General features: G+C 45.1%; 1 protein-coding gene across 1 annotated transcript in view; it reads right to left on the bottom strand.

Moving 5' to 3' along the window:
- Positions 1–4,235: 4,235 nt before the first annotated feature.
- The window catches only part of LOC137570522 (beta-galactoside alpha-2,6-sialyltransferase 1-like), a 50,917-nt gene continuing 39,637 nt past the window's right edge, over positions 4,236–15,515 (bottom strand). The window contains exons 5-6 of the mRNA XM_068279213.1: positions 14,884–15,058; positions 4,236–4,711 (exon numbers count right to left, since the gene is read on the bottom strand). Of these exons, the coding sequence (XP_068135314.1) occupies positions 4,470–4,711; positions 14,884–15,058 (417 nt within the window). The 3' untranslated portion in view covers positions 4,236–4,469. The remainder of the gene's footprint in view (positions 4,712–14,883; positions 15,059–15,515) is intronic.

Genomic DNA, 15,515 nt, shown 5'->3' with positions numbered 1-15,515 from the left:
CACTGACGTCTGGAGGGTTTGTACAGACCCTGATAGGGCATCAATTAACGCTTTGTGATTACCCAGCACTTGGTTGATGTTATCCACCGAGGTGGCAAGTGTGCCCAGACGGTCAGTGCGTGCGTCCATATTGTTTTGGTCTGTCGTTCTGTAACGATCGGTGTAACAGAGAGGGTCTGATTACTGGTGAACTGCAGTATCACCGAGAATACAGAATATACCCGATTATTGGTGATCTGCAGTATCACCGATAATCAGATATATATTCTAACCTCTGGACACCTGAGGGATTGGAGTGTTTTGGTGTAACAGTAATACTTTGAGTATTGCACCTTAGAAGAAGGTACAGAAGCAGTAAGGAGTACTGCACTAAAGTAAGTTCCTTCTGTATGCCTAGACTCTCCCAAGGGAGGAGCTAGGCTGAGGATAGGAAGGACAGAACGTGAGTGACACCAGAGAGAGGGTGTCACTAACAAGTCTGGGAACTGCCTCTAACAGTAAGGCCAGTTTTTGAGGTCGGCAATCCAGGTCGTCAACACACAGACAGATACGGTACAGATTCAGGAGACAGATACGGAATCCAATAAACAGGCAGGGTTTGGCAACGGGGTATCAGAATAGCGGGGTACAGAATCGAAAGGCAAATACAGAGTCCAGGAATGAGCAGAGTTTGGCAACAGGATATCAGAGATAGCAAGGTACAGAATCAGAGTTCAGCAGGATAGTCAGGCAGGCAGAAGGTCATAACAAATAATACAGTTCAATATTCCTAACGCTAAGGTGTGAGGTCCGTGATCGTCAACACCTTTGGAAACTATGCTAGAACACAGATACAGACAAGGCCTGAGTGCTACCACGTAGTGATCGCAACGACAGACAACCAGAGAATGACCAGCACCCAGTATATATACACCTGTGCTCTCCAGCACCTCCCTCAAGTGCTGGACCAATGAAAGTTGCTGTGAATGTCAGCTGACCGGCCTGGTCAGCTGACCTTTCTCTGACTGCCATAAAGGTTCTGCCTCTCCGCGCGCACGCGCGTCATTCCGAACCTAGGTGGACTATCAGTCCCAGCCACACCAGCACTGCTTTGCAATGTCTCCGCTGACCCATGCGTGGGGTTGGTTGCACCGCTATCTGCACCGGCGGCTGCCTCCCTGCGCTGGGTCAAAGTGTCAGCAACAGAGCCATGCGTGCTACCCGCCGCGTCAGACGTTTTTCCGCGTTCCGCCATGCTCTCCATGGAAACAGCCGCCTCATGCTGAGTGGAGGCGGCTGATTTTCCGCGTTTCCTTACAATACCATATTTGGACAGTTCGGCATCTTCTATTGGCTGGTAGCAGAGGAGAAAGCCAAGGTATGGTAAATTGAAGAACAGTTTCCTGTGTGTAATCCGGGCCTGCGTGAGCAAGTTTGGCAATAATAGGTGGTTTTATGCCCGCCACCCGGGGTCTTACTGTCCCTACACACAATGCAATTGTTGGTATTTCGATTGGGCAGATTAACAAAAAAATACTGGCTACTATTTACACCCTCCCCAAGTCCATCCCATAGGATGCCCTTCATTCTGTTAACAAGTTTGCAGGAAATCTACAAGAAAAACATTTTTAATCTGCAATGAATTTTTTTTTTTTTGCAGAATGGAATCTGCAAAACTCAATCTGCAGCTATTTTTTATAAAAAAAAAAAAAAACAAGAAAGAAACGGAAGTGACATTTAAATCTAAATGTCACTTCTTTATTCCGCTGATGGGGGTCATCAGGTAGGGGGCTGGGGGGCACTACCAGTGTGAGCATGTAGTATTACATGCCCACAAACCGGCGCACACAGTTTGCAACGGTCCCGATGCGCTATGCAGGATGTCCTACCCACCAAGACGTTGCGTTTTAGGGGACGTTATGGTCGCATAACGTGCCCCTAACGCAACGCATGGTGGTGTTGAAGTTGAACGTCAGATTGAGCTGCGTTATGCAACTCTCAAAGCAGCTGCTCCAGGTTAGGAAGTCCGGATCTTTTGAAGGATTCGGATCATTTGAATCAAATCATTGAAAAGATCCGGATCTTTGAACCGAATCATTTGAATCATTTTACTAGGGAAGCAGGCTGGATGAAATGACTAGCAGGACAGGACTTTCCCTGCACTGTACATTCTGTATGTTCCTGTTTCTTCCAGACAGACATCCACTGTGAACCGAATCTTTCATTGCGATGATCCGGATGATTCCACTCACAAAAAATATCCGGATCAAATGAACGATTCGTTCATGATCGGGACAACACTGCAGTCCCACCTCGAGTCTCCACAGTGCAGTGAATATTAATTAGCCATGTGGTTGGCTGCGAAGGAGGAGGGATGACCTCTTCCTCCAACATTACTGAGCATGTGCAAACAGTCTAACGTGGCTTAGCCCAGTATAACGTACAGCATACAGCACTTTGTTTAACCTATTTTGGTTCCTGGACGTAGAAACTACGTCCAGGAACCATGCGCGCTACCGCGCGCTCCCGCGGCCGAACGCGTGCACGCGCACTCCCGGCCGCGGATTCGGTAGCCACGGAATCAATGTATCGGGCTATGGTACCCGATCACTGATTCCTCTCCCCTGCTGAAAAAGCAACAGCTTCTCTCGGAAGCTTCGCTTTTTCTGGCCGTTCCCTCCCCGATGCGCCACTCTAAGCGTGTGTTACGCTTAGAGTGACGTCATGTAAACAAACTCATGGCAAAAAAAAGTAAAACTACAACAAAAAGTAAAAAAAATTAAAATCAACACACAATTACATTAAAAAACTATGGTTTACATCCCACCCTCCCAAAAATACCCAAATAAAATGTTTAATATAAAAAAAAACCATTACAATAAAAAAAAAAGCATGTAAATATTTACCTAAGGGTCTAAACTTTTTAAATATTAATGTAAAGATGAAATATTTCTATATTTTTTTTATTTTAAACTTGTAAATAGTGATAGATGCAAAACGGAAAAAATGCACCTTTATTTCCAAATAAAATATTGTCGCCATACATTGTGATAGGGACATAATTTTAACGGTGTAATAACCGGGACATATGGGCAAATACAATACGTGAGTTTTAATTACGGAGGCATGTATTATTTTAAAACTATAATGGCTGAAAACTGAGAAATAATGAATTTTTTCCGTTTTTTCTTATTCTTCCTGTTAAAATGCATTTACAGTAAAGTGGCTCTTAGCAAAATGTACCCCCCAAAGAAAGCCTAATTGGTGGCGGAAAAAACAAGATATAGATCAGTTCATTGTGATAAGTAGTGATAAAGTTATAGGCTAATCAATGGGAGGTGAACATTGCTCAAGTGAAAACGACGGAACGCGAATGGGTTAAACGTGCTGCGTTACTATGTAACTCAACGTGTGCACTGTGAACAGCACATTGATTTTACAGTGCTGTGAGTTAGGCTGCGTTACTGGCTGCTGTAACATGGGACTTTAACGTCCCACTGTGAAACCAGCCTTAAAATGTTTTAAACTACTTTTAACAGTTTAAACAATACTGTAACCTTTAAAGGGAAGGTTCAGGGACACTTTGCAAAAAATAAAACCGCGCAGGCACAGTAGTTCTGCGCCCGCGTGGGACGCAGAAGAGCCCGTCCTTGGAGCGCAGAAGAGCCCGACCTGGCAGCCGGCCTGGCCAGGTCGGGTCGGCCACCGAAGACGACCGGAAGCCTCTGGAGCGGCGGCGAGGGCACCTCCTGCCTGCCACGGGCTGGAGGAAGCCCCAGGTAAGTGGATATCGATTTTTATTTTTTGCAAGGTGTCCCTGAACCTTCCCTTTAATAACAAAAATGTATAATAAAAAACAGTGTTGTATATTTTGTACATGTGGACAGCTTTGTATCTCTAAAACATTGTAAGTAGGAGTCGTTTGTAAGTAGAGGACTATCTGTACTCTAAATAGTGGTTTCCACTTTAAATATTGACTTAAAAAAGAATATATATATATATATATATATATATATATATATATATATATATATATATATATATATATATACATACTGTATGTATATATATATATATATATATATATATATATATATATATATATATATATATATATATATATATATATATATATATATATATATATATATATTTGGACGTATTTTTTATATTTTAAGGAGCACATGCAATCGTATACATATGAATTTATGCATTTTCACATAATAAAAACTTGGACTGAAAGTTTATGGGCTTGTTTTTATTAAATGCTAGTTTTAATTCTAGTGCAAATTAAATAAATAAATAAATAAAATTGACAGCCTGCTCACCGCTTGGTTAAACGTAGATGCAGTATTGCCAAAACCTGGATTATCTTGTTGGCTTCTACACCATTAGGAGGGCAGAGTTGACAATATATAAATATAAACTATTCCAACAACATTATCGATGTCCATGTCTTTGATTCCTCTTCTCCCAATGTCATACATGGGTTAGCACGTCAGATTCCTAACTCCAGATAAAGTCACCTTCCCATACTTGCTAATGGTGTCCTCTTGACCCAGGTTAAGTCTTTTTACTAGAGTCTTCTCATAGATCAGAGGATGGTATCCCCCATACGTACATAATTGGCTATGAGATTCCTCATAATAGTGGCATAAGTCACTCTGGCGAAATGATGGCAAGAACTCATAAACATTGACTTCATCGCAGAGATGCATCATGAGCACGATCCCTAGTAAGACAGAGAGAGAGAGAGAGAGAGAGAGAGAGGTTTCTTTTTTTACTGTTTTTGACTTCTTATGATTAATATAATGTCACAGAGAGTTGACATCTCCCTAAAGGAGCAAGAGCTCCACTGACGCCAGGGAGTTTGTAGGGGACTGCCCTAGTCCACTCTGATCACCTGTCACACTGGTAAAATAGCAAGGGGTGACTCATCATTTTTTTTACTGAATCTCTAATAGGAATATCCTAGGTATCTGCTGCACCACACCTGCACTGCCTCAGATCAATGGAATCTAACAATTATGTCATCCCCACATTCCACCTCAAGACCTTTGGACTCAGAGCCTTCTGCCATGCTTCCCCTATCTTCTGAAAAAACCATCCTTCCATACCCACCAATCAACAGGGCCGGATTTGTACTTTTTACCGCCCAAGGCCACTGTCGCCAGCCGCCCCCCTTCAGTATAGGTAACGAGATGACCCCTCCCCCTTTCACTCCAGTATAGGTAACCAGATGACTCCTCCCTCTAGTATAGGTAGCCTGATGACCCCCCCCCCCATAAGTAGCCAGATGACCCCTCCCCCCTTTATCTCCAGTATAGGTAGCCAGATGACTCCCTTAATCCCTCCTTTTCCCACCCCACCCCTTTCAGTATAGGTAGCCAGTTTGCCTTTACACTGGAGCACCCATCAGTGTCACTCATTTCTCCAGTGCAGAAATTTCCTCTTCCTTTTCATCTTTAATGCTGCCCAAGTCCATAGCTGCCCGCCACAATGCAAACGTGCATAGAGAGCAAGGTGGCTGCTGCACAGGCAGCTAGCAGCAGAGTACTGCAGTGAGGCACTCATCTAATCTCCCTGCATTGCAGCATTTGCAAGCTTGCAAATGCACCAGGTTAGCCTGCTGCTTTGGTGCCCTTGCTCCTGTGGTGCCCTAGGCCATGGCCTAGGTGGCCTTGGCCTAAATTCGGCCCTGCCAATCAATACATTGTCAACACTTGAGGTGTTTAAATGCAGAGGCCCCCTGTCTAGTCTGGCATCAATAGACTTTTTCTCCACAACACAATCCACTCCACCGCTAATTCTTGGTCTGAGACATGCCTGTGTGCTTTTTAGTCCTGTAAAGAAAAGCATTTTACAAATATTGGTGTTGTATCCAACAAAATTTGACTAGAGATTTAGAAATTTCCTACTATTATGTGGTAAAACAAACTGAAAGGGCACCCCTGTGGTAAAGATTGCAACCCTCGCGTGGGTCATAGTGGAATGTAGTAGGTTTGCTTCAACACGTTTTGTAATAAACTATGCAATAAAGCTTTTTGGTACATTAAATAAATGTATTTAATGTTCCAAAAAGCTTTATTGCACAAATCATATAGATTGTAAGCTCACAATGGCAGGGACCAAGTAGTTATGTCTTCACCCATGCATTCAAGATGGAGTCAAAAGCATATAACCCTATTGCAATCTGCACTGACCATGAGGTTACATAAAACAAAGTATGAACTTAACAATGAAATGAGTCCAGTGGTGGAGAGCACAATATGTAATCCGAAAAAATATTCTCCAATACGGAGACAAAGGACAAGACAGACAGTTAACACTCCTAACTAAAGTCCTACTAAAACCTACATTTCCCTACTTTCAAGCAAAATAAGCACAACAATGAAATGATAAAAAACATCCACACAAAACATTAATGAAGATACTGAAACCTGACTTAGGTGCGATTGTTAACCAGGGGAATGTCTATACTCAGACCACTCCTTCCAATTGAATTGGAACTTTTCATATGTATCTGAGATAATGTGTGCCAACCTGTAACGATTGGTGTCAGCTAGTAACTGTAACACTTTTAAAGCTGCTGCGCTGCCTAGTACTGATCAATCCCCTAAAAAAAACAAATCATTCAAATTGACATGAATATCACCATAAATGTTACACAAAGTCCACTGAGTGCGCTGTGGTTCCTCCTGTAAAATAGTCAAAGTCCTTCTGGTGCTATGCACTCCACTGCGCGCTCCTCCCCTAAAGGGAGTCTGTAAGTTGCCTAAGTGCGCGAGAGGCGCAGTGTGTACTTAGTTTGGATTGATATACTGCGCGATGAAATTGTTTTATACTTTTATTAAAGGATTTTTTATACTAGAACTGGATATGATCACTGATGTCCTGAGTGATACATATTTGTGAATGCGAGATTGCGACCTGAATCACGGTGGTCTACATCTGGTGAGCCTTTTTGACCTCTAGGGTAGTGGGGATCACGTGTGGACACTGTTATCACTCGCACTCGCACCATGGATCATAGTAACTGTAACGCTGGGTGTTAGCAAATTACAGAGTTCAGACAATAGGTCAGCAACAAGATCAGATAGGCAGAGGTACAAAATCACAAGGCAGAGAGGGTAGTCAGGAAGGGCAAAGAGTCAAACACAGATAATCACAATATAACAATAAACCTATTCTAAGTGTGAAATCCCCGGGTTCCTGCCGGATGAAAGCACACAAGGATCTACCTAGGTCTGAGCGCTCCCCCCGTGACGTCAGCCGACCCGCAGGTCAACTGATGCGTCTACGGGACGCGTATAGGTCTCGCAGCTGGCCACGCGCACGCGTAGACCTGAGGCGAGAGTCCCGTGCGCGGCATGCGCAGCTGAGCAGCGGGGATGGCGGCGGCGGTCATGCTGTTCTCCGTGACCGCCGTATCCCTGCCGCTCATTACAGTACCCCCCCCCCCCTTAAGGCATGGACTCCGAACACGTTTTACACGGTTTCTCCAGATGTAATTCATGAAACCTGCGTCTTAACTCCTCCGCATGAAGATGATGGCCCAGTACCCACAATCTCTCCTCAGACCCATACCCTTTCCAGTGGACCAGATACTGCACTGAATTCCGAACCCAACGAGAATCGAGAATCTCCTCGATCTCGTATTCAGGCTCTCTATCAATCACCACGGGGGGGGGGGGGGAGTTATCCACATGCACAGCAGGTTTAAGCAAAGACACGTGAAATGTCTTACTACCTCTCATACTTGAAGGTAGAGCCACAACATAAGTCACCTTATTAATCCTTTTAGACACAGGGTATGGGCCGATGAACCTGGGTCCTAACTTGGCTGAAGGTTGTTTAAGGGTGATATGGCGTGTAGAAACCCAAACATAATCACCAGGCTTAAACTCCCCTTCCTCTGACCGCCTTTTATCAGCCTGCCTCTTCTGGGTCTGAAAGGCCTTTTCCAGGTTCCTTTTGACCATAGTCCAAGTTTCCTTTAATGCTCCCTGCCAATCTTCCAGAGCTGGAAAAGGAGAAGACACCACTGGTAACCGGGAGAATTTGGGATATCTCCCCGAGACCACCTGGAAGGGAGAAATGCCTGATGAGGTACTCTTCAAGTTGTTGTGTGCAAATTCTGCAAATGGCAGAAATTTTGCCCATTCCGATTGAGCATCAGCCACATAACACCTAAGGAACTTCTCTAGTGACTGATTAACCCTCTCAGTTTGCCCATTGGTTTGTGGGTGGGTGGCAGCCAGATGAAAATGACAGGTTCATTCCAAGATGATGACAGACGGCCCTCCAGAATTTGGACACGAACTGGACTCCCCTATCTGACACCACATTCTCCGGTATACCATGTAAACGGAAAATGTGTTGAATGAAGAGATCTGCCAGTACCTGGGCAGAGGGGAGTCCGTCCAGAGGGATAAAATGGGCCATTTTGCTGAACCTGTCGACTACCACCCATATGTTTTACCCTCAGACCTGGGGAGTTCGCCCACAAAGTCCATGGATAGGTGGGTCCATGGTTCCTCAGGCACAGGCAACGACTGGAGGGTACCCACAGGAGCCTGTCTGGATGGTTTGTTTCTGGCACAGATTGAGCAGTCTCTCACAAACTCTCTGCAGTCTAGGGCCAGGGATGGCCACCAAACGCATCTGGAAAGCAAATCTTGCGTTCTTACAACCCCGGGATGCCCTGCATTCTTATGTGCATGAAATAACTGTAAAATCTGCAGGCGGAAATGAAGTGGCACAAATAGAACCCCATCCGGTTTCCCCTCAGGAACGTCTTGTTGATAGGGACCCAGTATAAGAGACCAATCTTCCCATGTTTTGGTGGCTGCTAAAACAACCTCCTCAGGCAGGATGTTCTCGGGGGTTGGTGGCTGTACTGTCTCGGGCTCAAAACATCTAGACAGAGCATCTGCCTTGACGTTTTTGCTTCCTGGTTTGTAGGTAATAATAAACCTGAACCTTGAAAAGAATAAAGACCAGCGAGCCTGACAGGGACTGAGTCTCTTGGCCCCCTCAATGTATTCCAAATTCTTATGGTCAGTATAGACCGTAATTACATGTTCTGATCCCTCGAGCCAGTGACACTATTCCTCAACGCGAGTTTGATGGCCAACAGCTCTCTGTTTCCGATATCGTAATTTCTCTCAGCTGGAAAGAATTTATGCAAAAAAAATGCACAGGGATGCAATCTGCCCTGGATACCAGAGACAGTACAGCCCCAAGCCCAATCTCTGATGCATCCACCTCCACTATAAAGGGACAGGTGACATCCACATGTCGCACGATAGGGGCGGAGCAAAACAAATTCTTTAATGATGAAAAGGCAGAATGTGCCTCTGCTGACCTGTTATAAGTGTCTGCCCCTTTTTTTGTGAGATCCGTGAGAGGTGACACCACAGCAGAGAATCCTTTAATACATTTTCTATAATAGTTGGCAAAGCCGAGGAATCTCTGGAGTGCCTTCAGCCCCATGGGCTGCGGCCATTCCAGAATGGCTGATACCTTTTTGTGGTCCATGGAGAGCCCGGAGGTAGAAATGATATACCCCAATAAAGGAACTTCAGACACCTCAAAGAGGCACTTCTCGAACTTTGGGTACAGTGAATTCTGTCTAAGTTTCTTCAATACAAACTTTACATGTGTCCTGCGTTCTGCCAGGTTAGATGAGAAAATTAGTATATCGTCCAGGTATACCAGAGCGAACCGCCCCAGGACTTCTCTGAACACCTCATTGACCAACTCCTGGAAGACGGCGGGGGCATTACACAACCCGAAGGGCATAACAAGGTACTCGTAGTGCCCATCGGGTGTGTTGAACGCCGTCTTCCATTCATCACCCTCCCTTATGCGTACCAGGTTGTATGCCCCCCTCAGATCAAGTTTAGAAAAGATACCAGCATCAGTAACCTGAGAGAACAAATCCTCAATTAAAGGGAGTGGGTAACGATTATCAGGGCCGGGCCGAGGCATAGGCTGGAGAGGCTCCAGCCTCAGGGCGCAGTGTAGGAGGGGGCGCATAATTCATTCAGCTGTCATTCCTAATTGTGTTTGAAGCAGCAAGAAATAAGAAAAGGGGATACATGGCAGTGACTGCAAGTCAGATAACTAGATATTAAGGTGTTGAGGAGGTTGTGGGCCCCGTGGTGCCTCTTAGTCTAATAGCAATCAGTGTTTCATGGCTCGGGTGGCAGGGATGGAGGGGCGCACTTTGGTGTCTCAGCCTTGGGTGCTGGAGGACCTTGTCCCAGCTCTGACGATTATTTATGGTAATTTTGTTCAATTCTCGATAATCGATACAGGGGCGAAGCCCCCCATCCTTTTTCTGGACAAAAAAGAATACTGCTCCGGCCGGAGACTTAGAAGGATGAATAAACCCTTTAGCCATGTTTTCTTTAATGTAATCCTGCATAGCGAGTTTTTCAGGACCGGAAAATTTATATAAATGACCTCTAGGGGGCATACAACCTGGCCTTAACTCAATGGGGCAGTCAAAACTTCTGTGCGGGGGAAGTTTGTCTGCTGACTTGGGACAAAACACATCAGCGAATTCTGCATACTGTGCGGGCAAACCTTCCATCTGAACCTTGGTGGCGCAAACTGCAACTCTCTCCATACAATGATGATGGCAGAAGGAGGACCAGCTTAACAACTGGCCGGAGCTCCAATCTATCTGAGGAGAATGCTTTTGCAGACACGGCATCCCAAGGATCACAGTGAAAGTGGCCATTTTAAGCACAAAGAACTGTAATTTTTCCCTATGCAATATTCCCACATGACACAACAGATCGGGAGTCTGAGAAAGGGGGTGTTTACCCTGCAGTGGAGAGTCATCTACTGCGGTGACAAAAATCTGTCTATCCAAAGGGACAAGAGGAATCCCTAATTTCATAACAAAATCATAATCGATAAAATTGGCAGCAGATCCCGAGTCTATAAATGCCTGGGTAGACAGAACTTGATCTTCCCAGGCAATAGAACATGGGAGGAGTAAGCGATTATCGGATAGAGGTAAAACTGGCTCGCCTAGGGTAGTACCTCTAACTACACCTAGGCGGCAGAGGTTTCTGAGTTCTTAGGGCAGTTCTGTACTAAATGACCCTTTTCCGCACAGTATAAACAGAGCCTCTCTGTCCGTCTTCGGGTTTTTTTCCACCTCTGATAACTTTGAATGTCCGATCTGCATCGACTCATCCTGAGGGGAAGAAGATGAAGGAGAGGCGATGAAGACAGACCTCACCGAGTATCTACCACGAGTTTGCTTCTGATAACAAATGCGGCAATCAATTTTTACTGCCAGTGAGATCGCTTCGTCAACAGTTTTAGGCTCTGGATGACTTAGCATTACATCAGAGACAGGGTCAGATAAACCTGTTAAAAAACAATCTAATAAAGCAAACTGCCCCATCTAGCCGACACAGCCCACCTTCTAAACTTTGCGGCATAAGTTTCTACGGTGTTATGTTCCTGCCTGAGGGTCTTAAGCTTTCTCTCAGCAGTAACTGCAATATCGGGATCATCGTATATGATAGCCATAGTTTTAAAAAATTTCTGTACTGACAACAATGCCTCATGACCACTAGGAAGACTGTACGCCCATGTCTGTGAATCCCCAGATAATAAAGTTTTAATAAACGTCACCCTCTGGTTCTCAGACCCTGATGAAATAGGTCTCATATCAAAATAAGAAAGGCAGCGGTTTCTGAAATTCTGAAAATCAGACTTGTGCCCTGAAAACTTTTCAGGAAGATGCATTCTAGGCTCTATAACCACAGGGGATGGCACTGGTAAAATGGGGTTCTGTAAGGCCCGCATGGTCTCAGACAGTTGATTAATCAGCGCCTGTTGCGCATTGACCGTGGCAGTCTGAGTCAACCTGTTTACTGCCGTGGTCAAGGCCTGGACCTGATTACACAGTGCTTCCATAATGTTTGGTCTGCGTTCTGTAACAATTGGTGTCAGCTAGTAACTGTAACGCTGGGTGTTAGCAAATTACAGAGTTCTGATTATTTGGTGATCTGCAGTATCACCAGTAATGCAGATACTATATCTGATTATGTGGTGATCTGCAGAATCACCAATAATACAAATATAGCTAACACTAAGGAAAATTCGTGACCTAGTCACCACTTTATTGCACTGAGTGTAGTGATTGGTGCAAACAGTATTTTGCTGATAGTTTCTCAGCAGTAAGCTCACAAGCAGAGCTGGAGGTTACAGATAGTAGTGCAGAGGACCCCTCACCAGTGACAAGGGCTCACTGGTGAGAGAGAGTGGTCAGACAGATCGAGTTGGCAACAGACGGGCAGGCAAGATACAGAATCGGCATGCAGAATCAGAGTGAAGTTCAGGCAATAGGTCAGCAAAGAGATCAGATAGGCAGAGGTACAAAATCACAAGGCAGAGAGGGTAGTCAGGAAAGGCAAAGAGTCAAACACAGATAATCACAATATAACAATAAACCTAATCTAAGTGTGAAATCCCCGGGTTCCTGCCGGATCAAAACACACAAGGATCTACCTAGGTCTGAGCGCTAACACTGAGTATTCGCAACAGCAGACAGCGGGCAACTGAAAGCCTGTGTCTTTTATTCAGGAAGGGAATCCCAGAGCCTGCCCAGCCAATCAGCGGCGAGGCGCGCCCCCATGACGTCAGCCGACCCGCAGGTCAACTGATGCGTCTACGGGCCGCATATAGGTCTCGCCGCTGAGGGGTGGGGATGGCGGCGGCGGTCACGCTGTTCTCCGTGACCGCCGTATCCCTGCCGCTCGTTACACAACCATAAATGTAAATTAGGTCACCTGTAGCACCATATTCACAGAAACATCAGGGGGAATTGTATGAATATACTAGATAAACCTTATATGGAGTATTATACCATCTCAAAGAATAGTTTGACAACAGTCTCCCTAATACAGGTTGAGGGAGATGATGTCCTGGACTTATTTAAAGAGGCACTATGGCGAAAAATTGTAAAATTTAAAATATGTGCAAACATTAACAAATAAAAAGTACATTTTTTTCCAGAGTAAAATGAGCCATAAATTACTTTACTCCTATGTTGCTGTCGCTTACAGTAGGTAGTAGAAATCTGACAGAAGCGACAGGTTTTGGACTAGTCCATCTCTTCATAGAGGGATTCTCAGGGATGTATTTATTTTCAAAAGCACTTAGTGAATGGCAATGGCTCTGTCCAACTGCCCAAAAACTGTGTAGCGAGCAGGGAAGCTGGCCAGCATCGGTGTTTAAATCCTTTTTAGGGAATATCTTTATAAAGAATAAAAGCCTTGCTGAGAATCCCCTATGAAGAGATGGACTAGCCCAAAACCTGTCAGTTCTGTCACATTTCTACTACCTACTGTAAGTGACAGCAACATAGGAGTAAAGTAATTTATGGCTCATTTTACTCTGGAAAAAAACGTACTTCTTATTTGTTTATGTTTGCACATACAGTATTTTAAATTTTACAATTTTTCGCCATAGTGCCCCTTCAAAATGTACACCAGGCTGCCCAAATAAAATAAAAAAAAATATTTACCTAAGTAGAGGGAATCCTCTAGATCAGGGGTCTCAAACTCAATTTACCTGGAGGGCCGCAGGAGGCAAAGTCAGGATGAGGCTAGGCCGCATAAGGAATTTCACAATCGCGGCGCATCGCTGCCTCTGCCCGCCCCTCTCACTCTCTTGCCCCTCTCACTCTTCCTTCACAGAGAGGGGCGGGGAGAGGCGGCGATCCGTGCGGCTATTGACGTCAGGAGGGGCAGAGCTGAAGCTGAAAGCTCTGCCCCTTCCAGGAAATGCCGGCGGATTGCCCCCCGGGCGATTTGGGGGCTCTGCAGCCCTCGTTTAGCGGCGGGGATGCGGCGAATTACTTGGGAGCACTGAAGCGAACTATAAGGAAGCTTTTGCCGGCAAGGGCCACAAAATATTGTATCGAGGGCCGCAAATGGCCCGCGGGCCGCGAGTTTGAGACCCCTGCTCTAGATGGTCTAGAGGCTTCCCATGTCCTCCGCCCCACTGTTGCCACTCAAGGATCCTCCAAACATATTCAACAAGAACTTGTTGGATATGATATCATGACTGTGCTACTCTTTATGCAAGAGCACGGCCGTACTGCGCCTGCAGGAGTATGGCCGCACCTGCACAGAAAGCCGACGCCACACATCCATGAGTGGTTCCAAGCTACTGCGTAGATGTGGCCAAACTCGCACAGGCACTGTATGGCCACACTCATGCATGAAGAGGAGCAAAGCTGCGAACTTCCAGAGGGTCCCGGGCAATGGTGGTGGTCTGGTAAAGGATGTAGTAAACCTCTGAGGCAGGGAACACACTTGTTTTTCATTTTTCTGTGTACGTTTCTCTGCGTAATTTTTTGCACACCAACTCATAACTCATATCACGGCTGCGCTAGCGTTTTTGCACACACACACATTTTGTGCACGTTTTCGCACGCAATCGCAAATTTTCATAATAATTCGCAATTGCATGCGAAAATGCACACAAAACGTGAAAATGCGCATGAAAACGCTAGCGCGGCCGTGATATGAGTTATCACGGTTTAGTGAATCAAGCCCCAAGTGTTTTTCTATGCAGGAAAACATGTGCGTTTATTCACAGCAGCTGATGTAATTGATAGAGAAAACTGACAAAATGTGCAGAATCATCATGCAGAATGTCATTTTTTTAACTGCGCGCGAACAATTGTGTGTTCCCTGCTTCAAGGATCCAGTGGCTTCCCTCTTCTTAGGTAATTTTTTTAGTTTTTAACCTCCTCGGGCTCTACAAAATTCAAATATAAAATAGTTTGAATAGCTAAAAGCATTTTGTTCAGTCAGTGATGTCATGCAGAGTGGCAGTGATGTCATGTTCTAAGTTTTTACTTACCCAGTGTCCCTGATGTTGGTGGATTTGGCTGGATTGGCTCTGGTGAGTTCTCCTGGATTATATCCCATATCTGCCAGATGGCATAAGGGTTTAGGATATAAAATGGCTGATTAGGATTCTGCTCCCGATATTTACCATAGCGATCAAAAAAATTAAATTCTGGCTTCTCAAACCACTACAAAAAAGAAAGATTGGTGATTAACATAACACAGTGTAATACAACAACAGGCATATAAACAGTGGATTAACTGTTATCTACATTTTTATCCATCATGGCAATCAGATATTATGGTTAAGTCCAAAATAAATCCCTAATTGTTTAAAGGAAACTGTAACTGAAACAAAAATTGGGCAGTTACTTACCTGGGGCTTCTTCCAACCTCTTGAAGTCTTCCTTGTCCTTTGCGATCATCCCATGCTGCTCAGTTCCCTCTGTGTCACCCTCCAAATGTTGGATTCACGGCCTGTGCCCCGCAGCTCCTCAAACCGTGGCTGGGAGCATTCTCGCGCAGTACGCAAAAATTGCTACTCCGCATGTGCAGAGCACTCAAAGCGACACGAGTGCCATCGAGGTGGCATGTAGCCAGCATCGAGCATGCACAGTGGCTGGTGACTCGCCGAGTTGCCCAACT

This window comes from Hyperolius riggenbachi, chromosome 4, assembly GCF_040937935.1.
Source record: "Hyperolius riggenbachi isolate aHypRig1 chromosome 4, aHypRig1.pri, whole genome shotgun sequence".
Lineage (NCBI taxonomy): Eukaryota > Metazoa > Chordata > Amphibia > Anura > Hyperoliidae > Hyperolius > Hyperolius riggenbachi.
This window is presented reverse-complemented; position numbering and strand designations above follow the sequence as displayed.